The sequence below is a fragment of the Ambystoma mexicanum genome, chromosome 3p, assembly GCF_040938575.1.
Source record: "Ambystoma mexicanum isolate Mex_15411 chromosome 3p, UKY_AmexF1_1, whole genome shotgun sequence".
Classification (NCBI taxonomy): domain Eukaryota; kingdom Metazoa; phylum Chordata; class Amphibia; order Caudata; family Ambystomatidae; genus Ambystoma; species Ambystoma mexicanum.
In genome coordinates, this window is record NC_090925.1 from 1,196,956,630 (window position 1) to 1,196,982,439 (window position 25,810).

Below are 25,810 nucleotides of genomic sequence, written 5' to 3' on the forward strand. Positions count from 1 at the left end.
CAAACCATTTAGAATCTTCATTATCTTCTATTTTGTATGTTAGGTCTACAGTTTTTGTGTTACTTTTATAAAAAGTTCTGCGGCAACATACACACACATGGTTTGGTACTTCAGCAGATGTACTTTTACATTTCAGTATTTCTTTTTTGTAGGTGTGTAGTAGAAGGTTGCCTTGCATAGGATTGTTGCTAATTTGTTTTAAAGCTATTTCATTCTGTAAGTGGCTTTCACTTCCAAAATATTTTTTCTGGATATAGTCGATTTCTTCAAGTAGATCTTTTGCTGTACCATGTAGAAGAATGTTATTTAAATTGGCTAGTTCTAAAGCAGGACTTTTAGCATAGTACAGTTTATAGACTAGATTTCTTATAGTTGAATGATGTGTTGATATCATTTTGATATGATGGAAGGTGGTTTTGCAAGTAGGTCCTGAAATGCAGGCCAATGAATGTCCTTGTAGTCCTGTGTACTTGCACACTGGACAGGCATCCATATTTTGCAGTAGTTTCATTTTGATTTTGTCTTTGCCTTTCACATACTGATTGAGGAATTGGCGTAAAGACTTGAAAGATTTTTTGGGAATGTTACCCATTGACGTGCATGGCCATTTGTATACTAGACGTTCTGACTCAGTTGAATGGAGAGGTAATTCTAAGTTTTCTGGGGGTATTTTTGTAAGCAGTATTTCTTGTTCCATTATGGTATTATTAACATTTTCACAACCTCGTCCACTGCTATGTATGGCAATTGTATTTGTTTGCATGCTTCTTCATTAAAATATGGTTCTGTGCTTGTAGTGTGACTCCACTCACCTCCACAGATATTTAAGAAGTTATTTTTGTTGACATTTTGTTTATTGAGAAGTCTTTTTTGTAATTTAGTAATTAGTTTTGCTAGAGGTTTCATTTGTCTAACACTAAAATAATTAACTTTCTTTTGAGAAGGATTGCACTGTCTATCAAAGCTTCTAAGATTAATTTCCTATGGTAGGTTTTTAGGGTTGTGCATGAGTTCTCTCCTGTTTTTATAAGATTTTGAAGGACTCTGTGGCGGAACATTTTTGCTAAAATACTGTTTTTGGTATGCTTACTTGGCACTATATCAAGATTTATAGGAGCAGTTCTGCCAGTAGTGGTAGCTGAATTCTTGTTAATTGTTTTCTGTTTTGTTTTACATTTTGATAGAGGAGACAAAGTTTCTGTACTTGAAGCTTGTTTTGTTTCGCTAAATGACTGTATTAGCTGTTTTGTTTGAACTTTTTTTTCAAATTCTGCTAGAGATGGATGCTTATTTTGGACACTTCAATTTTCATTTGGTCTACTTTTGCGTTGCTTTCTACGGACTTGATTTTTGGTAGGCATTCTTTAGGGTCTGTTGAAAAAAATAAAGAAGGTATGGGTTGGGGTGTTCTGCAATGTATGTGTGCTGTGTGCATGAGTGTTTGAGTATGATGATAAAGATGTATGTGATGGTGTGTGATTGTGCATTGGGCAACTACAACTAATTGGGATGGGTATTCTTGAATTTATGTGCTACTAAACTGGGGTTCAGATGACAGTAGAAAGTAAGCTATTGGTGAGGACAAGCACAAATAGTAAATCTAATCGTATACAATTAAAACAGTTGTTTGTTCCATAATATTAAAATTCTAGGGGCTGATTTATGTCATTTGTATGCCGAAAAATGGGAATTTGTGCAACATTCTGCCTGTAAATCTCTGTTTAACAAATGGGGATTTGTGGACAGAATGGTGCACAATCTCTGTTTTTAAGTGCAGAAATGGCATGCATTAACCCTACAGAGTGTTTGAGTAATAGTACAAATATTATGGTGGCATTTAACTTACTTTTTTTGTGGAATGAGCAGGTTTCTTCTTAGTTGTTGTTTGTACTTCAAATTCTGTTGCTGCTTTTCAGGAGAGTGGTCTTCACTGCAATTTTATAGGAAACAAATTAGTAATCTTGTTTGTATATAGCACTGATGTTAATTTAGATATTGATTTTTATGTTTGTGTACAAGTATTGTTGTTTGATATTTGAACATAGTGTGTGCATGCAATTTTGTTTGACCATGTGCACTCTTTATATTTTACTTTAAGTAGGTTAGTTCAACATGCTTTGCAAATGTGTGTGTAAAAGGAAATTAAATAGCAGATAGGTTTGGAAGTGACAGTTGATCATAACAGATGGGAAAAATGACAGTAAGTTCATATTATAGGTTATACAAGCTAAAAGTCAGTTAATCTGTTTATATGAATGTATAAGAATTGTACATGTACTATACAGAAAATATGCATACCTGTAGTTTGTGTTCATGCATATGGATATGCATGCAGCTGCAAGTAGAAATCTTGGAGACTTGTACAGTATTTCTTGTAGAAGGTGCTTTCCAATGATATGACACTTGCACTCAGAGTGATTAACAGTACATTTGAAGTGCTGATCTATGATTATGGAGTTAAATGTAGAGGTCTTGGATGTGATTGGTGGATGGTCGTGTGACTGTTTAGCTATATCCAATGGGGGAATGGCACAGAGAGTGAAATGGAAATGGTAGAAGGACTGTCCATGTTACGATATGTCCGCGGACATGGCGGTAGTCTGCGGACATCGCATGTTACATCTGGGGATTTTGGGGTGGGCAGGCATGCAAATGAGAATGAGCAGAGCAAGAGATTGGTCAGTAAAGTTTAGTGAGTGTGTTGTGCCAGGAGAGAGTTTGTCAGATACTCTTTTTCCTGAGAGAAGAACATATAGCTATGGCTGTGTGTTTCAGAAAACAGATTGTTTGGATTTTGGGAGACTCGTGGATACATTGGTTGAAGGTGCATGCAGAAAGCAGTGGAGTAGCTGTAGATCTTGGATTCCCACATGTGGAAGTGCACTGGCATGGAGTACGTGGAATGAAGTGGTTGGACTTGCTACCTCTCTGTGCTACTTTGGAGACAGAGCAACATCCAGACAAAATTGTAATTCATTGTGGAGGGAACAGTTTAGGACATGTGTCTGGAATTTCTTTGCAATTTGCAATGAAAGAAGGACTTGAGAAGGTCATGGACATGTTTCCAAATTCTCAAGTAATTTTTTCTCAGATTGCGCAGAGACAAATGTGGCTGCGTTCTTCTTCATTTGGTCCACAAATGGAGAAAGCATGGCGCAATGTCAATAAGGCTGTTTGTGCCTTTCTAAGAGATGTTAGAATATCCTCTTTTCACAATGGAAATATTCTGTTTCGTAGCACATACATTTTTTGCAGAGATGGAGTCCACCTTACTTATGCTGGCAATCAGATTTTTCTGAGAAATGTACAAAATGCATTGCGACCTTTTTTGGAATTACAGCATCCATTTTGTAGTAGGTGTTGACCATTTCAAGTTTTTCAAACCCAAACAAACACCACCAAAAGGCTCTTTTCAGAGCCACCACTTCCTCCCAGACAAAACTGCAATGGTTATGATAGGGCAGCACCCCAAAATTGTAGATGTTCGCGAACTGTCCGCGGACTTCTAAAAAAATACACAAGGCCCTGCTCCATTTATTTTCCACTTCTATTTTTAAACTGTGAAAGGCGGCTCTGAAAAGAGCCTTTTTTTTAATTTGTGTTTTTTTTTTTGGTTTTTTACACACAACAAACTAGGAGTGGAGGGAAAAGGAGGGTAAGGGGGGACACCAACCATGGGGATAAGAAAGTGCGGGTGGAGAGAGGAAGATGTAGGGTGGGGCTTACTTAGGTAGTGAGCAGGTCTTCTCGTGCTCTGAGACCAGAGTCTCAAAAGCACTTCGAAGTCACTCCCCCCTGCAGAATACTGTGTCACAAAACACACACACAACTGTGACCCTCGAAAGGTAAGGGTCATCAGCATTGCGAATGGCCTGTGAGGCAGCTGGAGGAATACCCTGTCCCACAGGAGTGTTCCTTGTGGTGACAGGATCGGAAACAGAGAATGTAGTAGAGGAAGTCAACCTACTACGCTCTTCGCAAGGTACAACCTTGCGAATGACCCCAGCGTGGAAGTCGCTTCATAGTAGTCGTACCAAAGCTGTACGAACCAAGCCTCCTGCGACTGAGCACCATTTTGCACTCTTTGCAGGTGACTTGGTTCGCATGCGCCTTAGGTCCATTACCATGAATTGTAAATAACTGCCACACCCAAGACTCACGGAGAGTGCCTGTAGTAGGGACTTCCACTACCTCATTCTCGTCATCCTCTTCATCCTCCTCACGCCTGTTCCCCTCTTCAGGCCCTTGGGGAGGTGGTGGTGGAGGAGAGGGAGGGGGGTGGTGCTGAGGCAGATGTAGCACCAGGCGGCAGTAGTGAAGCCATGGATGCCATCAGGTTTCAGAAATAAATCTGGAAAATTGACAGCAGTAATGCACTATGTTCTGTAAGATATCCAGAAACACAATGAGGATGAGCTCTGGGGTGTGGCCTTTTATAGGGATGCTTGTGCTCGGTTCGCTGACACCTGTGCTGTCCGCAGACAGATCGAACACTAAGAAAAGGATCAAAAAGTCCCAAAAAGTATGTAGAAAGTCTGGATTACTGTCTGGGACTTGTGCTATGGTGATTTATTATTGAAAAATATTGTGGATTGCCTGAAAAGGTAGTTTTAAATTGTTCGGGGACAAGAACAGTGTCCGCAGTCAGAACACATTCTCAGCGTGGGTGCAGTCACATGATAGCTTCGCAAACATGTCTGCGAAGGGAACGGGTGTCCGCAGGACACCAAATGCACGGGAACTGTTTTACGCCTGCACGTTGGTGTTCTACGGACACTGTTCGGGTTCTGAAACTAATTAAAAGTGTGACACAAGCGAAACAAACAGTTACGAACAGCCGTTTGTTCTTAGAACAGTTTCAATCCGCTTGAAAACAATACGAACAGGCATAGCGTCCTCAGGACACCCCCATTTTGTTTATTTACGAACATGTCAGGACACCGCGTGTGCTCTTAGAATAGTTTCAACTCGCTTGTGAACAATACGGACAGCGTCCTCAGGACACCCCCATTTTGATTATTTACGAACATTTCAGGATATTGCCTGTGTTCTTTGAACAGTTTCAACTCGCCTGCAAACAATATGGACAGCATCCTCGGGACACCCCCATTTTGATTATTTATGAACATCCCGGAACACTTGATGTGTTCTTGGAACAGTTTCATCCTGCCTACAAACAGCACGGCCAGGTCTAGCGTCCTCAGGACACCCCCATTTTGTTTATTTACGAACTTTTCAGGACACTGCATGTGTTAGTCTGATTACGGACTTCACGGACACCGAATGTGTTCTTAGAACAGTTTGGACTTGTTCGCGAACATTACAGACGGGCATAATGTTGTTAGAACATCTCCATTTTGGTTAATTGCGGATATCCCGGACATCTCGTGTATTCTTAGAACAGTTTCAACTTGCTAGCGAACAGTACGGACAGGTATAGTGTTCTTAGGACACCTCCATTTTCATTTCTTCACGAACATTCCAGACACCCGCGGTGCCCGCGGACACCTCAACTGCTTTTAAAAAATAAAAAAATGAATTAGGACACAATATAATAATTTTACTTTATTATATATGGATGTTACATTTATGACAGAGAAGGTGAAGCAGAAACTGAGACTGAGACAAACACAGGAAAATTGGGGGTTTCAAGGAGGATTCATATGAGCTGAAGAAGGGATGTAAGTCTCATCAAAACGTTTTTATTCATGGAGAGCGTTTGGGGATAATTGACTGGGATATGGTGAGGGGGGACAGGTACATGTGGGACAATGGTATCTAGTTGTTTGTTTCAAGTGATCCTCCAGAAAGTTTTTTAAATTGTTGAAATTTTCCATCAGTAGGTCCATTTTCTTCCATGTGCTGGAGAGTCTTATCCAATATTTCTTTTTGTTTACTATTTTCAATGTTTGTATGGTCTGTACAAAAAAAATGTATATGTTAAATGTATATAAAATACTATTTATTAATTGGTTTATATAGAAAAGTGTCTACCATCCGGTTCACTATCTTCAGACATTTCCTCACGTGGGAAATGCTCCTCTAGCCACTCCAGAGTACTAGACATTTCTGTGAGAAAAAAATATGACTTTTTTGTATCTAATACAGAAATTTTATAAATATATGAGTAAAATGAAGTATACTTACTAGCTTCTGGTAAGGTGTGTTCTTACTGGTCTGTACATCTGCTGTTGCTCTTAGTTGTGGAGTTTCTGTGAGGTAATCATGTTGGAAGCCTATCTTTTTTTCTTTTGGTATATTCCATTTTAGAACATATTGTATTTAAATGAATGGTTGATGTGTTATATATATGGGTTACACTTCTTATGTATTAATACATATAATGTGTATGTGTGCTGGTTTGTGAATTTGTGCAGTGTTCATATGTTATGATATAACAATTAAAGATACCCCCCAGACTTTTTGGGTAGTGCTGCTGTTGTCCACACATGTCTGCGGACATTAGAAGAGTTCACAGACACCAAATTCAGTAGAGGGGGTTTAGTATGTTCCATGTAACATGTACATAAAGTCAGAGATATTATTGTTAAGTTGCGCTACTAAAACCTATGAAATTCAGTAAAAAACTTTGTTAAAGGGATGTTATGGTTAAGTTGTGCTACTAAAAACCTATGAAAGTCAGTAAAAAAAACTTTGTTAAAGGGAAGTTATGGTTCCAAGTAAAACCGAAAAACCCCTGAAATTCACCAGTTATGGTAAGTTAAACAACCATAACTCGTGCCACCACTGTGCACTGCTAAGACTAACACCCAGGACATCAAAGATGACATCACAAATGTCATTGATGCATCACTGGTGACATTGCATGTCTGGCTCTCCCTTTATTCCTTTACTGACATATCTAGCGCATTTGGTTTTCTTCAGTACGAGGCAGGAAAGAACAATGGAAAAGGTACTATATTAGTAGAGTTATCGCTCACATTTTTTTTTACAGTAAATCTCTTAGGGTCCAGCCATATCATATGAAACATATACATAATGGAAGACATAGGCTTGAAAGACAGCAATTGTTTCTGTGCATTAAGATAATCATTAGGGTTATCAGCACTTTTGATATTTCTTTTTTGTATTACTATACTTTCCCTGTATATATTCATATTTGTACACATTTTACTCACACTGCTTTCTTTAGGGTGCAGTCACATTATGTGATACATAGGGTAAATTGTACCTTTGAAACAGAATAATCATGTCTCTACAAAAAGATAATTAGTTAGGTTATGAACACTTTCTGCTACTGCTATTGTTTTTTTGCTTATTTCACTTTCCATGTATATACTCATATTTGTATTTGTTTTGTCTGTAGTAAGCAGGTTTTATTAGCTACTTATTACATGTGTAACGGTATGCAAAACTGTAATAAGAAGGTAGTTATCATTTCAGTATTGAATATCGCAAAAATTATGTACATTACACTTCCATCATGTATGTTGCACACAATGCGTATGTTTCTACATGAGTATGTTAGTATACTTGATAGAATTTATAATAGAATCTATTTATATCAATGTATTGATTAATGCACCAAGTAGCTCATGATATGTATGCCAATGATCCTTGACACTTTTTTGTGAACATTATAATAAGCATGCATTGCACAGACTTTTTATGAAAAGTAAATGCACATGTGATGTCATCAGTGATGTCATCAATGACATTTGTGATGTCATCTTTGATGTCTTGGGTGTTAGTCTTAGCAGTGCACAGTGGTGGTGCGACTTATGGTTGTTTAACTTACCATAACTGGCAAATTTCAGGGGGTTTTCGGTTTTACTTGGAACCATAACGTCCCTTTAACAATGTTTTTTTACTGAATTTCATAGGTTTTTAGTAGCACAACTTAACCATAACGTCCCTTTAACAAAGTTTTTTTTACTGAATATATATATATATATTATTTTTTTGTTTTGTTTTTTAAGCATTGACCTGCAATTGCACCCTTGTTTGCATGAGAAGCGTCATGTCCACCTGCAAACCCCCACCTGCTGGTCAAAGGAACAGCAAAAAAGCATATGACTGCCTAAAATATGCTGGAAAATCGACAAATGTGAAGCCAACACACATACAGTCACCAAATAGGCTACACATAGCTTATAAAACGTTCTTGCACAAAAGAAATGACTGCCCAAGTTTGAAATGCTTCCTGTTCATATTTGAAATGGATACCTGCGTAAATTCTCTGTTGAAGTGCGCAATTCTGCAGGAGCCCACTTGCATCCTATGATCTGAGCAGCCATTCGTGCACCATTTTAACACCCCCAGCAACCCCCCCACTCCCGCAACCTAAATCGAATGGATGACGCACACTTTTCGAATTATATTTTTATCTACGATTAAAAAGCTACAATGTGAAGGATACGATATTTACAAGCCACGCATCTCAGACACTGATCTATAAGAGATTAAAAGTAGTGGCATATTTAGAACTGATAACCCCTTTACCCTACAGCTGAAAGTGTGGCATAACGTCCTCCTTCACTTTGTCTGATGAGGAAGAGAAGCCGAATGATCACTGCTTCCAAATGCCTTCACTATTTGCACGAATGCATAGGGGAAAAAACAAGCCACCTGGGGCCAGATTACAGAAACTTTGCCCCGGTGTAAGCGCAAAGTTTGCACGGTATTAGCACTAGGGTAAAGTTTGCCCTGGTGCAAAAATTTAGTGAAAATGCATCTTTTTTGCACTACGGCAATTTTTGCCCTGGTGCTTTTAATTTGCCAAACTGCACTTGTCAAGGTGCAATGGTTTTTTATGTGTCCCAGTGTTTTTAAAAATAGGTCAAACTTTGCCCTAGTGCTAAATACATGCAAACTTTGCACTTGCACCAGTGCAAAGTGTATGTAATCTGGCTCCTCGATGTTTAATGAAGCAGCCAAAAACCATCAGTCAGTTACTGAAAGCAACAGAGATGCCCTCTGTGGAACCAGGTGCGAAGTCCCAGAGGAGGAAAAGTGATCAATACAAGAAGGCAAACCAATATAGTGAAAGCAGTGCATGCTCCACACTCCCCCAAAAGGCTGGCAATACAGCTCCACTCGGCATGCCAACCTCACCTCCAACCCCCCTACTCCAAATCTTCCAAACACGGCATCTACCACCAACATCAGCAACACAGAAGTTGAAATCGCATTCTCTTTCTACAGGGCCAATGTATAAACAGCATTCGCAATTTTAATAGCTTACAATATTCTGATGTGTGTACAATACCCCAAAATATTACCGCACTGCACTACCATCACTCTTCCTCTTCAAGTACATTCCATTTAAAGTCAGTTTCTCTGCAAAACCCGGAGCGTTGCTGCAAATGCTAAATTATGCCACAGCTCCTTGCAAAAGGTTGTATCTGCCATTTTGAGGTCAGGCAGAACTGTTGCTTTGCCTTCCTGACTTGCCATGCTGCATCCCTTTAGACAAATGCTGGCATCTCTGATGCACTCCAAGAATGTGGATCATAGTTTGCAAGTCAGCTCCCCGACATCGTTTGCTCCTCAGCAATAATGTATGAGTGGTTTCGAAGGCAAGCTTGAGCACTGCACATGCCAAGTCTTCAATGGTCCTCGCTTGTCAACTGTCAGCCGTCTGCTGGAGAACTCTTCTCAAATCCACACAGCCTGCTGTCTCAGAGGCCGAACTCATCAGTAAGCCATGGGTGCGGGACGGGGGCTCTTGGGTATCCCTCATTTATCACCTCAGGGATTTGCCTCCAGTAGCTGCCATCTTCTCCCAATATCCTGCGCCTCCTGAACCCCCTCCATGGGTCTATTCAATGGCAGTTCGCACATATTAAATGAAGGTTTACTGACTAATAAAACCAATTCAGCAGCACTCTGCTCATCAACCGCAATGCTTGAACTGCTGAATTATCCCAGCAAGGAATTGATCCTGTGACTTGAGGTTAAGTGCAAATTTCAGAAAAGAGCGCTGAGCTTCCCAAATGGCTGACATGTTTGTACCCTAGAATACGTGCATATTTCTTGCTTTACAGAACCATGTTATATTATTATCATTGCTATTTTTTTAATTAATTAAAAGTTGTAAATTGTATTAAATAGCAGATTTGTGCAGCTGCCATCAAAAGATTTAATAGAATAGCCGAATTTTGTTCTTCCTAGATCCAGAGTCACATTTCAGTTGAAAATATGAATGTTTAAAGACGTACTAAATGAATTGTGTATCCATTAACATATATTGTCAAATGCATTTGTCTTTGGCCATGCCGTTTGTGGAGCAGGCTAAGAGGTGCCATTTTCTTGAACCATTTTCTGAAGTTGAGCTGTGGGTTTTCGAGCACCGCGGCAGTAGAATGTTTCCTCATGCTCTAGAATGTTCTGGTGCATTCCATCAGCAATAGCGCAACCCTTAATGCTGCTTTAGACCTACAATCTATTGTTTTGATCACCGTTCTTTTCTCATTATATTTTCCAGTACTTTGCACAGACAAGGAGCTCAGGAATCTTGCCTCAAGACTGAAAGACTGGTTTGGCGCGCTGCACGAGGACGCCAACCGTCTCATCAAGCCCACGAGCACGGACACAAACCACGGCAGTAAGAACATAACATTTCATATCATGTTAAAGGAGCACAAATTGTGTACAGCACCGACGCGCCAATAACTGTGGCGGATAAAATAGATTAAAAAAGAACTATTTATGCAGTCTGAGGAAACCTGCAGACTCAGTAAAGCATGCGAAAAACACTCAAGCTTTGCAAATACTAATGCGCTCCGAGTCCGCTTGAAGCGAGGGCAATGCTCCTGCTTCCCCCGAGGTTTTGTTTTAAGCTTCGCCAGCCATGGTTGAATGTCAATGACTCTTTAAAAACAGATAGTTCTATTAAAAAAGATGTTTTTATAATTCTCCTTGTTCAGGGCTGTTAACTCTGTGCATTCACTCGGGCCTTTCTGGGCATTATATCCGTGCCCGGAATAGTTGTGGGAGCAGCAGGAACATAGAAGTTGCTTTCTTACCACTAAAGAGAAAGTCGTTTCCATGGGAGCTGCTGGGATGTGATCCAAATGGATCCATCTTGCACCAACTTTGCTGGTGGAATAAGCCATACAACGCCCTGTCCCGATTTGTGTGTACTTTGATAGTTTGCGCTGCATAGCTGATGAGCCGTCATAACTCACGTACAACTCCCGCTGGGCTTCTAAGCCTGGTTGAAGAGCAGCATAAACATTGGTACGGACCTAGGAGTTCTATGGCAAAGAGATGCCACCATTTGCTCAGATGAGGACAGTGAAATGCAGAACAGGCATTGGCCAATGTTGTATCTTGTGTATCAGCATTGGAACTGCATTTTCCAGGCACTGCCATCAAATGGCCGGAGCTGACAAATGGTGCTGGTACTTGAGCCTATCATGGCCAATGCTTGTTTTCAACAGGGATTTAAGACAAGTGATACATGCAAAACACGCAATACTGCTTATAAATCAAGCCACTGAAAGCACATTTGTTTAAGACAGTTGTATTACATTAGGAGCTGTTTTAGGTGCTTTATACTTGCAATTAAGCCTTTACCTTTTAGAAGGCTGTCAGAAAGCACAGAAGTAGATTCAAAGAGATGCCAGCAGGATTTTATTTTTGACAGGGATGGGCAGGTAGTGCACAGGAAGAGCCTTAGGGCATAAAATGACCATGGGTGGTGTGAGGAATTCGACCATCTGCATGGTGAGTGTGCGCTCGCTTGGCGTGTTATGAAATATTAAATGAAATTGAATGATGGTAGATCAACTTCCAGAAAATGTTTGTGGGTAATCTGCACACATTTTCCTATTCTCAATGCACGACACATGCATAGATACATGTACTTTGGGTGGACACAGCCTACAGGCGCAGTCCTCCCTGTCATACATAGTTGGGATCTGACAGGTGGAGTACACAATACATCTCCAGAAGGGGAGGGCCAAACCTTCCCCCTGCCATGGCTAACCTAATTAACTAACAAAGGCTCCATGGATCCACCCTGTCCTTTTGTTGAGCCCTGTAGCTGGTGGCACAATTTGCATCCTAATCAGTTTAACTCAAACAGGCCCACGTGGGGCCTTGCTGCAGAAGCTAACAAAGGAAACAGAAAACCCCAACACCCTTAAATATGCACTGTGTGAACCTGAAGCCAGCTCCCGCTCTCAGTATTGATTGACAGTGAAATGTTATTGTCAGGAAGGTCTGTAATCTCCTCTTCCTCCTGAGATGCCCCAGACTCCCTTTTCTCCCCTTCCTCCTCACCTCGAAGTCTCCGGCATTGAGTCAGCTTTGGATTGTCCTTTGTTCGAGTCTTCACCCCTTTTTTTTAAGATAGGGACGACAAAGGTAGGACGCCACAGTGACACCCTTTGGGTGATCTGTGGCAACCCTCCTCGGTCGCTGGTCAATGGGGAAAAAGCCAGTGGCACAAAAAACCCCGGAAGAGTTGGATCTTCAAGCGCAGAGAGGTAGTAGTTAACACACTCCGGAGGCAGCAGCAGAGGGAAAGGAACTGGTGGACACGGCCCGGAAATAGGACAAGTTCCAACGAGAATCGGGTATGAGACCAGATAATGGGAAAAGTTCCAGTACAAGTAGTCAGAAGAGGGCATGGCAAGGCAATCCACAAGACAGGCAGTGGTCGGTACACCGGGATATCAACAGGAAGTAGTTCCGATACAATATAAACAGATGAGGGCTGGGCAAGGCATTCCAACAAGGCAGGCAGCAGTCAGTACACAGAGAAATCAAGCAGAATAGGAACAAAGGAGGGCTTTAAGAAGAGGACCAAGAGAGGTAAGCACTATACAGGAAGGAAGCAAGAATTAGCAGAATAAGTATAGAGAGAAAATCACAAGACGGGAGGGAGGAAGGATGAGAGACAGGAACGGAACAGACAAGGGAGGAGGAGCCAAGTACGCTGGGAGATCCCGGCTAAAGGTACGGAGAGCAAGGGAAGCAAAAAAAAGGCGCAAAAAAGGAAAGAAAGGTCAACGGGCGGAAAAAAAGGAAACTCCAAGAAAAAACAGCAGCGCTGGAAAACAGGACGAAACCCTGTACGTTGCAACGCACCCGACCCCGGAAGTGAAGGGATTAAATACCGGTGTCGGGAACGTCGCAACGACAGCTAGACCTGCACAGCGTGTTTCCCAAAACGTGATGGAACCCGCTATGGCGGGCGCAGCTTCCACTTCTTCCAAAGCCGCCAGGTTCCCTGAGGCGTGACAGTTATGTCTGGGACTGCGTGTCTTACAGTAGTCATCCCCCCAGGGGGACCCCATTCAGAAGGTACGAGAATGTTGTTTGGCGGTGCCAGAAAGTCTGATCTCTCTGCAGCTTCAAGGGAGGCCTGCAGCTTTATCAGGAACCTCAGAGAGCTCCATTAACCAGAGGGACCTTTTGATCCACGACAGGAAGATGGATGGGGATTAGTATTACATGTTTTCGCCCCTTTACCTTTTCTGTTGCAAAGCACGCTGGTCATGACCTCATGCATACAGGAGATTGTTGGTGTGGACCCACGATTGGTTCATAATTTAGGCTTAGCCTACACCAATCCGAGTGGCCCGTTTGGCTTCAAAAGAGGGCTGAACCCCTCTTTTGGCAGATCAGCTGAAGGCTTCACCAGAAGCAGAAGGAAGAATTCAACACTGGACCCTGACTGAAGGTACAGTCTTCCTTATATCTTTTGCCAATGAAGGAAGGCCAGCAGCTCCAAAAGAGGGTCAAGATCCCTCCCCTAAACATCTCCCAGGGAACAGAGTGAGATACCGAATCCAGAAGACCCTGCAGCAGCTACAGAACTGGTACCCAGCCAGCACACAGCATGCCCTGCTAGGCTCTGCAGCTAGCCTCCTACGTGGGAAGTACCATAATTTCTCTGAACCAAAACAAAGACAAGGCAGCTGCCTGAAACACTCTCCTCAGCTTAGGGCCATCAGCCTTAAAGGATGACACAAGCCCAGTGAAGAAGCTAGGAGACTTGCATCGATAAGCCTCTACCAATGTCGTCCTGAAAGAACGTTTTCAAGCCAGTTGAGCCCCTCGAGCTGCAACCGTTTCCACCGCTGACTGTTGTTAAGCTGCAGTCGCTAAAGCCATCTGAGACACCTCGACCGGTGCTTCAGAACCGCCGACCAGCACTGAGAAAGCAATTCCTGGCCTAGAACCACCATGTAGGCCAGCCTACAGCCTTCCATTCAGCCTCGCTTGCTGAACTGGTTGCCACCTGATAACCTCAGCGGTCTCCCGTCTTGAACTCTGTTGCAGAAGCTGCAAAGCGCCCTGAAATCGACTCAACCCTGTCAAACACAATAACACCTACAAGCACAAGGTACATTGTGGTTCTGTCCCCCTGGTCCTTTTCCGAATGCCCCTAGTGACATTTTACGACCCATTGCTCCCTTTATACGAAAACCAAGTATCCTTGAACTGTAGTGATTATTTTCTATACTGACCACCCTCCTGTAAGAATCCAGCGTGCATTCCTTTTCCTTCTTGAAACTGTCTATCCTATGCATTCCTTTACAGAGTTTGTTATATTTTGACAAATGAGTTGAATCCTTTGATTTTATTGACCAACTAAGGACTCAAAGCTGCCTGTGATATTAACCAGAATTCAGCCTTTGTCTTCCATCATTCTTTCATAAAATAATAGCTATAAATTCAAAATCACACCAGCCAGATGGCTGCCACGAGCAAGAAAACGAACTTTAGCACAAGGGGGTGGTTTCAGCGGGCTGCAGCCTTGCCCATTTTAAAAAGTGCTGATGCTGCTCATCCAACTGATATAAAGCAAAACTACTTGAATGGAGTAGAGTATGGTGTGTGTGTTTTGTGAGCCTCTAACAGGTATCTCGCACATAGACAAAATTCTGTGATGCTGACTTTAAGAGGTGATGATGTATACAATTGGGCAGGACACATCGGCAAAGCCCGGTTAGACTAAGTTACGCTTGAGCACCACCAAGGCCTAGGTGACTTGAAGCAGAACTACTCATGGCATGGTGAAGCAAACCTTCCGCTTTGCCAAACACAATAGGTCTATGATGTACTCCGACACCACAACACACCATGCACACATTTAAGACCAATATGTGTGTGTCATATTGAGTGTTTCCAAGCAGGGGCAAAAGCAACACAGAGCCCCAACAACAGTACAGACACAAGCATTGAAATTATAAGAGAATTGAAAACGCCACAAATGAGGAAAACAAGCATACATTTTGAGCACATAGTCTGCGGAAAGTTTTAACATTGGTTAAAATGGGTGTGTGTTGTGTTTGTGTGTAGGTATGTGTCGCTGGTGTTCCTAGAATGGAAATATTTAGCTACTTCCAGATCCAAAAGCATGTAGCCGGAGAAGCGGAACCAAATGAAAGCTCAACGAACAGCACTGGCTATTGATGTGACACCTGACCGTAGGAAAATCACTGACCAAAGGAAAGTCAGTGTGCCTGAAATGATTGCGGAGGGAGGCGATCAGAATGCGCTATTGATGTTTTAGTAAGTGTGTACGAAGAGCCCAGAGAATCTTTTTGCAGGTCGTCGTGGCTCAGAAGATGACACCGCACAACCATGAGTCAATGAGGCGATGTGTTTGGTATGCCCCTACCAACACTGCCAATCAGAATACCGTCACAGTTTCCTGAGCTGTGTTTGACTCCAGCTGCAGTCTCTTCCAGACGGTGGTAGTTGACCTGCCCATGTGTATGGATACAGGAGCCTTCCTTTGCCCATTTCTGAAGCTAAATCCACTCTATAATGTGGCCACTGGCGAGAACAATTACAGTATTGAAAAATATTACAAGACACTTAATCCAGCAGGAATCGTTCTCTGTGCTCACATTACAAATTAATGAAGATGCGAAAGCTGTGACTATCGCAGTTCATAACAACTGGTTGGGGCTTTAGGCGAGAAGGATTCATGGAAGGTGTTTCAGCTCAGCATGGACCTGAAACGCTCGTCCTAAAGCGCCAGCTCTTAAATGTTGATATGGTTTGAATTACGAAAGGGAACTCAAATCCTCGGAAGGGCACATTTCAAAGCTATCTTGAACTGGTTTCTGGCAGCTAGGACCACCATTTGAAAGTACTATTGTGGTCCATCTTTAGGGTATCCATGTAGAAGGTATACCACTTAAAGGGTACACAAAATACTGCAGCCAAGCAGTAGTGCCCCCGCCCGTTCCCTCCAGCATTGCCTCATGGGATGTTGAGGGAACGATGTGCAAGCCCATGATGCCAGGGAAGAAGGGCATAGGCGTTTCAGCAAGGGATCCAGCCAGATGGCAGTTCCAGGGAACAGTCCATGGCTAGATGGCCAGTGCTGCAGAATTCCGAGCATGTATTTGCCATAACAGAACAATGAAGAGTTTGAGAGTTCCAGGAAACACCATTTAGGAGATATTTCAAAGCCTGAAATACTTGTTGACCACTGTCTGGCTAGTCGTGGTGACCAAACTATTGATGGCCACCCAGTAACACACAGATATGCATCTAATCTGAGCAGGTTATACGAGCACATTGGCGGCCTGTAATGCACGATGCTGCTGAGCAGTCTCCTGACGTCAGTAGCTCCTGTGAGGTGTGCAAGACCCCACACCGCAGTGCCATCGCAGCATGCAGGAATCCAACCTAAATCAGTTCACAAGCTTGTAGTGATACATGGCGCAGCAGTAATGAAGCCAGAGAAATGGCCATGCATTCCTGTAATGCATGATGCTGTTCAAGAGTCTCCTAATGGCTGTAGTTTGTGTGAGGTGTGCAAGACCCCACACCGCAGTGCCATTGCAGCATGCTGGAATCCAGCCGTAATTAGTTCAGAAGCTTGCAGTGATGCATGGCGCAACAGTAATAAAACCAGAGTAATTGACATGCATTCTTGTAATGCATGATGCTGTTGAACAGTCTCCTAATGGCTGTAGTTTGTGTGAGGTGTGCAAGACCTCACAACCCAGTGCCATCGCAGCATGCTGGAATCCAGCCGTAATTAGTTCAGAAGCTTGCAGTGATGCATGGCACAGCAGAAATAACACCAAAGCAATGGCAGGAGCAGCAAGATCAAGATTGATACCATTGGCAGAGACAGAGCCAGAGAACCAGGAGTTCTGGCAGTGAATTCAAGAGTGACAGGTGAGATGAACGATGCAGGGCAATGCCTGGAATAATATCAGTGGTCTTATCAAAAGAAGAAGGAGGCAACATATTGTGGCCCAAGCAGGGTGGACTGGCCTATAGGGAACTCTGGAGAATTCCCGCTGGGCTTCTGCACCGGGGGCCTCTTTTGTGTGGTATTTCCACATTTTCCCCATAGGAAAAGGGTTGGACTTGCTGAAAATGTGAAACATGGGGCCACTTTGAAAATTATTTCCAGGGCCTCTTTTGCTTGCCAGTCCACCCCTGCTCAGCCTTGAAGAATGTGCATTATATATATTTCACCAGAAAGCCAAAAGACAGAACAACTGTGACCCTCTAATATCTAAAAATGATTTAAGTACTATATCTTCCCGGAAGCTGAGATGTTTAGCAACCTGTATGCATCTAAATGTCTTTTGGATTGGTGATCACCCTGGTGCCAGACGAGTCCCTCAACAAGCATGGAGAAGTTGGGGGGAATTGACAATTTATCAAATGTTTTGCTGTCTTGCACTAAATATATGAATTTAAGGAAAACATTTATTAGACCACACTGTTTAAGACTACAAATCAAATGGAGAAGGGGAGCCCTACAAATTATTTGGAACGTTTATGATATAGACCCTGTTTATGATGCAGAACCTTTTATTGATGAAGCAATGCTATTGAAATTTGGCTAGCAATTTTATGAAATTGTCCTAACTGACGCTATTTATCTGGAGGTGATATGCAATGCGCGAGGCAATGCAACAACATATGCTATGAAAATTTGTAATACACTGATCCATTCAACTGCGAATTGCTGTGAAGCCTGCCAGCATTCTGTGGAAATGGGACAGTAAAAAGTCGAGTCATTGTTCAGCTCTTCCGGTGTGTGCTCAAATCCGCAGAGCCACGCAGCTGCTGTGAGGAAATTGCCACTGATTTGCGGCAGTATAGGGATGATTAGTGGTTACTAAATCGGCAGTGATCTAAATCATAAAGTTGAAACATGCACAACATGAGTGGTACACCTCCTTTGCTTCTCTGAGGAAGCATGGCCTGAGGGGAGGCTATCATCGTCAAGAATGAGTGTGAGCCAGTGGTTGAAGTGTACAAAAATAAGTTGAGGAACTATGTTTGTTCACTCTGCAACATACCCTATGTTTCTTCCCCCGCTTACGGCCAATTCCATACTCACCGTGAATTCAAACCCATACCTGTGCCCTTCCTTTCATTTTATCCTCCCCACATCTGTGTTTTACAAGAGGACTAGCAAGACACGCTTGCCTCTATCCCAATGCAGGGTATTCCGTAGCAGCGTCACCTCCCTAGTCTCACATGGGGAGAAGTGACTAGATCCGCGATTCATCACATGTACCAAAATAATAGAATGTAGGGGCTTTAAAACATAGGAGTCCCTCATTAAACAAAAAATACAAGCAAAATAATAAACACCCCAATGGCCTGCCCCTGTAAAATAATACATACGATATGCAGACCTTTGGATGAAAGGGGTGATCGGGCAACTGTCTCTGCAGCAAAGCTTGGTCTTAAATGTCAGTAGGGCCATTAGACCCAGAAAGATGGACATAATCACTACTGATACCTTTCAGTCTTGTTCGTTGGGCTCAACAGTGTAACCCTAGGAGTCTGGAAGCCTTCTGAGGCAGGGATTCTGTGTCAGGTTAGGGAGCTAGTCAACTAGGACCAGCACACAGCTACATCACGTAGCTGTTTGCCCAATGCTTCAACTGCATGTGAGGTTGGAACTGCTTTCTCATAATTCCTTGTTAGACTGGCAGTATGCCTCTCAAATAGATTGAGCAATGTATTGATCGAGCAGTTCCAGGACCCTCAGTTTCCTAAACTCCACATGACGAATGGCATTGTGTTCAATCTTTTGAATTCCTACAAAGCCAGCCAATGTAAGTTAGTTTCCTGTGAACTAGACAGTGCATCCGCGATGCTGTTGCCCACCCTGTGATGTGCTTAAACTTGCACTTTGCATTGTAATTGTACCTCATGCAATAAATTACCGTCCTCTGCACCATTCATATAACCTATAGATCCCGTGTTGACTGAGTTTTCACTACAATGGTCTCATCTCCCACCATGAGCATCACCTCTATAGCACAGAAAATGATGCTCTGTATCCTGCTTCTTCACAAATTCAGCCACACCTCCATACACCATCAGCCCTTCCAGCAAGTGCCCTGTCACAAAATGCATCCGAAAATAGCTGTTCATTGCACTGATTCAACTGGCAGCCACATGGACACACCATTGAAATCAGGCAGGCCATCCTTACTGGCAGACAGGTCTTCCCTGATTCTGACATTCAGACTGATGCTGTTATTTGTCGTGTTAGTACCCAGCAGGGCAACGGGCAAGGGATGGAAAATGATTCTTCTCAAATGACCACGTTCACAGCAAAATGGTGAAGTTTCAGTAGAACGGACAGATTCTGGTTCCAAAGCAAGTCGTCTAACAGTTTATGTTGCCTTATCAGATTGTCCTCTGGCAGTCTAGGCTCCTTAGCCATCAAGTCCAGTTTAATTTCCAGAATTGTCTGAACGTCTACTAAACCTTTCATCTTCTCATAAGTGAGTGGTTTCCCCATGTACCTTGGCACCTCCTGAAAGTCCTTCAGTAATCAGCCGTATTAACTCGCCACAAACAAGACGGCATCGAGATAGTTCAACACTTGACTGAGCCGGACCCCATCTTCTAAGCCTATTCTAAAACATCACTGAAAAACCCAGCCTGCACACACTCCGATGAGCAACCTGCTGGTGCGGCCTTGTCCACATAAATGAGGCTCCTTAATTCAATTCTCTAGAGGATGAAGTCTTATGGGTGCCCCCGAAGGAGCCAAAATGTCAACTTTGTCACATTGCCCCAAGTCTGCAGATGCCTCCTCACGTGTGATCACTGATCCCGTTGTCTGGCCCACACTGCATCTATCTCTGCACCATCCTCAAGGTGAATAAAACCATTTCAGACAGTGATCCCGGGGGAACTTCCTGCTTTTCTGCTGGTGGCAATTGATATTAGAGTCTCTGGCCACATTTGTGAAACTTCTGTTCTAGCAGTTAGGAAAGACACAAGCCAGTGAATGCAAAACTTACGCATGGTACGAGTTCAATTCTTTGATTTATTTCCATATTAATTGCAACGGTGCGTAGTGAGATTTAGTGTACAATGTTGCTGTGTTTTATTTCTTTAATGCTCTTTATACTCATATGTATTTTTTTAAAATAGCTCTGGTATACTTTTGCATGTCATAAGGTGTCAGTTTTACCCATACATACTTAATAAGATGCATCAACACATTCCTAAAGATAAAACAAATATATGGTGCCGCTATACAGTGTACAGATGAGCAAAATGTTCGACTGCATCAATCAAGAAATTCCCTGGATGCTATCATCCTGTCAATTAATATTGACTGAAATCAGGAAATTGATTTGGTACAGCCCATTAATGCATGCATCCTAATAGGTCCCAAAAATGAGAATTTACTTCCAGATGCAGAGAGATGTGACTCTGAAGGAGCCTTCATGTCATGCGGATTCTGAATCCGGGGTATCGGTGTGGCGCACAAGCAAGTTATAGTCGGGGTCGATCTTCAGAGAGGCGTGGCTCTCGCTGAAGCCGGCATATCCATTACCCGAGCTAGAGCAGGAGAATAGGGTCACCCCAGACACAAGGCAGCAGCGAATTACCAAACCTATCCAAAGTGTGAGCCTAGGGACCTGCGGTGAGCCAAGCAGGATCTGGAAATGGAATTCGAAGTCTCAAATGATAGAGCTGCCAGAATGTGGAAAGATGCTTCAAAGAGAGAATGTTTGATAGTGACTAGGGACACTACCGCCATTATTATTTGAACTAGTCAGCAACTCCTGAACAATTGTAACAAAGGACAAGATGAAGTCCTGAATTATTTGCTTGATCTTTTCAAATGAAAGAAGTAGACATGTCTACAGGGATTGCAGGAATGTCTTCCCTTTGCAAGATGTGTTGACTCGCTATACTTTTCTTAACAGGGGGCATGACACAAACAGCCCACCAAATGCTTTGTATAAAGTGCACACAACAAGACCTCTGCAACACACTATTTGAAGTACAGAAGCACATATTGAAATATGCTGACATTGAGCATTTTGCTAAAATGTGAAATAATTAATTTTCACAGATGCCATTAGGGAAACATACAAAACTGCGGATGTTTTTAAAACTAGAGTTGCATTTCAATGGTTTAATTCGATCCGTGACCCGGATCCTTGCATCTGTTTGAGTGACTTTGACGTGCAGATTGCACAATGAGCAGACTCCGAGACCAGACAGGTGGCAGAAGCAGTGCCCTGAAAATGACCAGTGTGGGGATTCTGATGCCTTTCTGCCCCATCGAAGCTTGCCTTGTTTCTCAAACCTCACCCTGGTGACAGCAATGACCGTAAGAAAGGTTGCAATCTGCCATCGGCCTGCTCCCCTATTGCATTTCATAGGAGCAACACACTTGAACTAATGCTCTAGTATTCAATGTAAGAAGAATCCGAAAGGTGCAAACATTTTGGCTTTTTGTTCACAACAAACTCTTATGTTAGTACTATGAGGGCACCTTGGGTAATGTTTGATTAAATGGTGCATGCAAAAATATAATAGGCTCGAAACATTGTTGAAAACAGCCGGCTTCACAGTGCATTATTTGATAAGGCCTACCCACAATGCCCCACCAGTCCTGGCAGGGTGGCATTGCCTTATTGCAAGGATCTGAAACCTTTTGCTATTCAGATGTATTGGATTCCATTTCCCATCAGCCTTCTCCAGCATCGTCAATAGTGAGAGGGTATAAGAGCTGTAGGCCGCATCATCAGGTGAGCCACTGGTTGCAGGCCCTGGCCCTCTTGACCTAAAAACGGGTCTGAGCCTGAACGTATGTTCTGAACTCCTCTTGACATTCATGAAAAGACAAGGTGTCCCTTAGGACATCACGGATGGTCATAATAATCTCCACTTGCCTAGTCATTGGATGGGAATGACTGACAGCTGTTTAGTGGGAGGTATCTGCTATATGCCCTGCTTGCATTTGCGTTTTTCTGAAGGATTCAATCTGAGTGTTCTGTTGGAATCAGAAAAAAGACACAATCTAGTATCATGTGGCGTGTTTTCTACCCCACGCATTTCTGGAAAGTAAGTCTGTGTACAACAAATTGTTAGGGTGCACCCCTATCATTAGCTTGGTCTCCAGGCGCTCATGTGGATCTTTAAGAAAGTGGGTTGGGTAGGTTAGTGAAGGAAGAGGGAAGTAGGACAGCGATTGTGCTTTTCTGTTGGCATGTGTAGAACACTCATGGCCCGGCGAGCAACGTGCTTCTGCCACTTTCTTTGGTTCCATCACGCCATGTTTGGAAGGTGTCTTTGGTCTAGTTGTTGCCAGCAGCTATGTTCCATCAGAGAGTTGCGGCATGACATGTCAGGAAGTCATGGATGCAAGCAGCCCCGATTGGAGCTTCCTCGGGCCGCAACGTTCTACTTCTTTCTGTGAGTTGCTACAATGCTTCTGTATCCGTTCCTCTGTTCCCTAGTTTTCTGCCTTCTGCTTTACTCTTGTCTTACTCTGGATTCCTGTCTGCTCCTTCCCGTTTTGTGCAAATCCTTCCCATTTTCCCCTTTGGAACTCTCCTTGTTGCCTCGACGTTCTACAGCATTAAGTACTGATTGTTATTTTTTTTTTTTTTACCTCAGAAGATTTCCCCTCTGTCTCTTGGATTCAGCCCTGGTGGTGGCCTTGCTGGTCACCTTGTATACTAGATGGGGGTGTCAGCCTGGCCACTTCCAGAGATAGACCCTACCTGCTACCTCTGACTCTAGAAGTCGCCGGGAACAAGAGGTTAGACAAAACAAGGTTCGTGATTCTGACAATTTGTGATGCCAAAACACTCTGGATAATATGGCACAAATGCAAGAGTTTATAGATGTGGTGCAGGGTCTCACCACTGAAGTCCAGGCTCTGTAACCCGAAAACCAGACCCTCAGACAAGCCCTGGTCGTAAGGGAAGGGTTACATTTCAATGTACCAACAGGAAGATCAGGTGATCATTGCTTTATCCAATTTACCTTTTGAACCCATCATTTCCTCTTGGACCGCTCTAAGGTGGGCTATTTGGTCACCAATATGACAGAGAGCGCATTGGCCTGGGTAACTCCACTAGTAACCTCCAGAAACCTGGTTCTAGACAACTTTGATATCTTTTTGGCATTGGTGAAAGAGATGATTGAAAGACCAGAGGCAGTATATATATTGCACAAGACAATTTATTGCATTATGTACAAGGTTCCTCGGACGTAATGACCTGCATTACTCGGTTTAAACATTTGGCATACAAAACAAAATGGTCTGAAGAAACTAGGGCCACCCTCTTTCGGAGAGGACTTCACATTGAATTAAAAGATGAGTTAGCTCAAATTCTCTACCCCAGGACATTTGCAAACCTGGTGACCCTGGTATTGCAGCTGGATTGTCGAATGCAGGAAAGTAAATTGGAGCGCAAGAAACACAAGACCACTCCCTGGTATGTGGAATGTCCTCCCTCATCTTCTCTGTCATCCATCTCTGAGACAGAACCAATGCATATTGGTACTGCCAGAGGTCTGATGTTGGATTTCGAAAGGCATATGAGAAGGACATTGGGCCTTTGAATGTATTGTGTAATGAAAGGACACTTGGTCACGGATTGTCCAGTAGCTTCTGCTCAGTGACAGGGAAACGCCATCTCCCATCCCTGGTGAGGCTAAAGGGGTGGGACGAAGTTGTGTATCCCACTATAATGTCAGAAATAGAGACACCTTCCTATGATACTACCTTACTGGCACTTAAGTTTCAGTTGAAGAAAGACGAGAACCAGTATTTGACGGTCCTGGCTTTATCAGATTGTGCTGCCGCAGGATTTTTCATGGACCTGACTCGGGCCAATGAACATCAGAACCATTTAGTGGAGAAGGGGCATTCCATGCCTATTGAAGTAGTGGACGGTGTGCCCTTAAATTCGGATCCTGTCATCTACCAGATCAGGGATTTATCTCTGAAAATTGGAATCCATCATGAACAATTGGCATTTCACCTGATACAAACAGTACATTATCCTATTATAAGAGGAATACCATGGTTAAAGAGACACAACCCCTATATTAATTGGAGGGTGGGTACGGTGTCACTGGCTTTGGAAGACTGTGTTCAGCACTGTGTCAATAATCCAGAGCCACGAGGAATGGAAGTACTTGAGTCCTGAGCAACGTAAATGCTCTGCCAGAAGAATATAAAGAATTTGCCTCTATGTTCACCAAAGACTTGGATGTACAACTATCACCACACAGGGAATAGGACTGTGCAATAGATCTACTTCCGGATAACACCATCCCTTTTGTTTTTTTTTGTTTGTTTTGCCAGAAACAGAAAAAAAAGCTTTATGAGAATATCTGGACAACAATTTACAGAATGGTCTAATCACCCCGCCAAAGGCTCCTGCAGGGGCTTCACTGTTTTTCGCTCCTAAAAGAGAGATGTCAGAATTACAACCATGTCTCGATTTTCGAGGACTAAACCAGGTCACAAAAAAATAGATAAATACCCCTTACCACTGATGAAGGATGTCAGTGAAGCAATTAGAGGAGCAAATATCATGGCGGAGTAGCGGCAGAGTAGCGGTCTCAGGAGCTCCTCTCTATCAAGCAAGTCTCTTTGCAGTATTCATCCTTGTGGGGGAGGAGCAGCATTCAAAACCCCTTCACAGCCACGGAGTAGCGGCAGAGTCGCAGTCTCAGCAGTCTATGGCTGCTATGGCTGCCACGAACGCTACTATCCTAAGCCACGGCTTGGAGGAGTAAGGTCGCTACCTCCGAAGTTCACGGTCTCGCTGCAAGGAGAAATTGGACCTGGGAAACCTAGTTAAGCACTTTTTACCATTAAATCCCCAGCTGCCCCCCATCCACCTTCCCCCTTAAACACCAGCTGGTCGGGCGAAAACCGGCAAAACCGATCCCAGAAAATCAGCAGGAGGAGATACCGCGAACTCCATTCTTCAAGTCTTTCACACAAGACCATCTCCGCAGTTGTCTGACAGCGGCGTGATCCCTGCAGAGCGACAGGCCAGCACTGAGTGTGCTGAAATTGGCGATTTGCCCTTGAAACTTAAAATTACCTCAACGAATATCTACTCTGCCCCCCACGGGCTGCCCGCGCTCACCTCCTTACCTGGTTGCGGCACGCCTGACCGGCCTGTCGCCAGTACTGTGGCCTGATGGAGGAGGAGGAGGTCCTCAGTGGTCCAGCTGCCCGGGGCACGTGGCTTTGTTGCAAACCTTCTTGCGGGAGTGAGACCGCCAACGTGGGAAACACCAGCGCTGCGGGCTGCGCCCATGGCCGCACAAAGTACTTGGTGTGCTGTGGAGCCCAGGACCTGTGAGAGGCACTATTGGAAGATAAGGGGGGCCCCCAATGTGGGTGGCGCGATGAGTCTGAAGAAGACATGGACCCCGGAGCAGGCGCACCCTTTCGCATCAGTGTTCGAGCGGATGTGCATGTAGGTTCCTGCGTTGAGAGCCGGCTTTGCCCAGAGACCTGCTTTGATTTCTGTGCACCGCAGCAAACATCAGCGACACTCAAGAGGAGGCAAGCTGCTCCTGTAGCAGCGGGGACAGTGTT

The 25,810-nt window shown here is 43.5% G+C and overlaps 1 protein-coding gene across 3 annotated transcripts in view; it reads left to right on the top strand.

The window, feature by feature from the left end:
* SPOCK1 (SPARC (osteonectin), cwcv and kazal like domains proteoglycan 1) overlaps window positions 1-25,810 on the top strand; it is a 3,006,883-nt gene that overhangs the window by 2,676,130 nt on the left and 304,943 nt on the right. For all 3 annotated transcript variants that reach the window (XM_069652611.1, XM_069652609.1, XM_069652610.1), the window contains one exon: window positions 10,448-10,567. In XM_069652611.1, coding sequence (XP_069508712.1) covers window positions 10,448-10,567 — 120 coding nt within the window. The remainder of the gene's footprint in view (window positions 1-10,447; window positions 10,568-25,810) is intronic.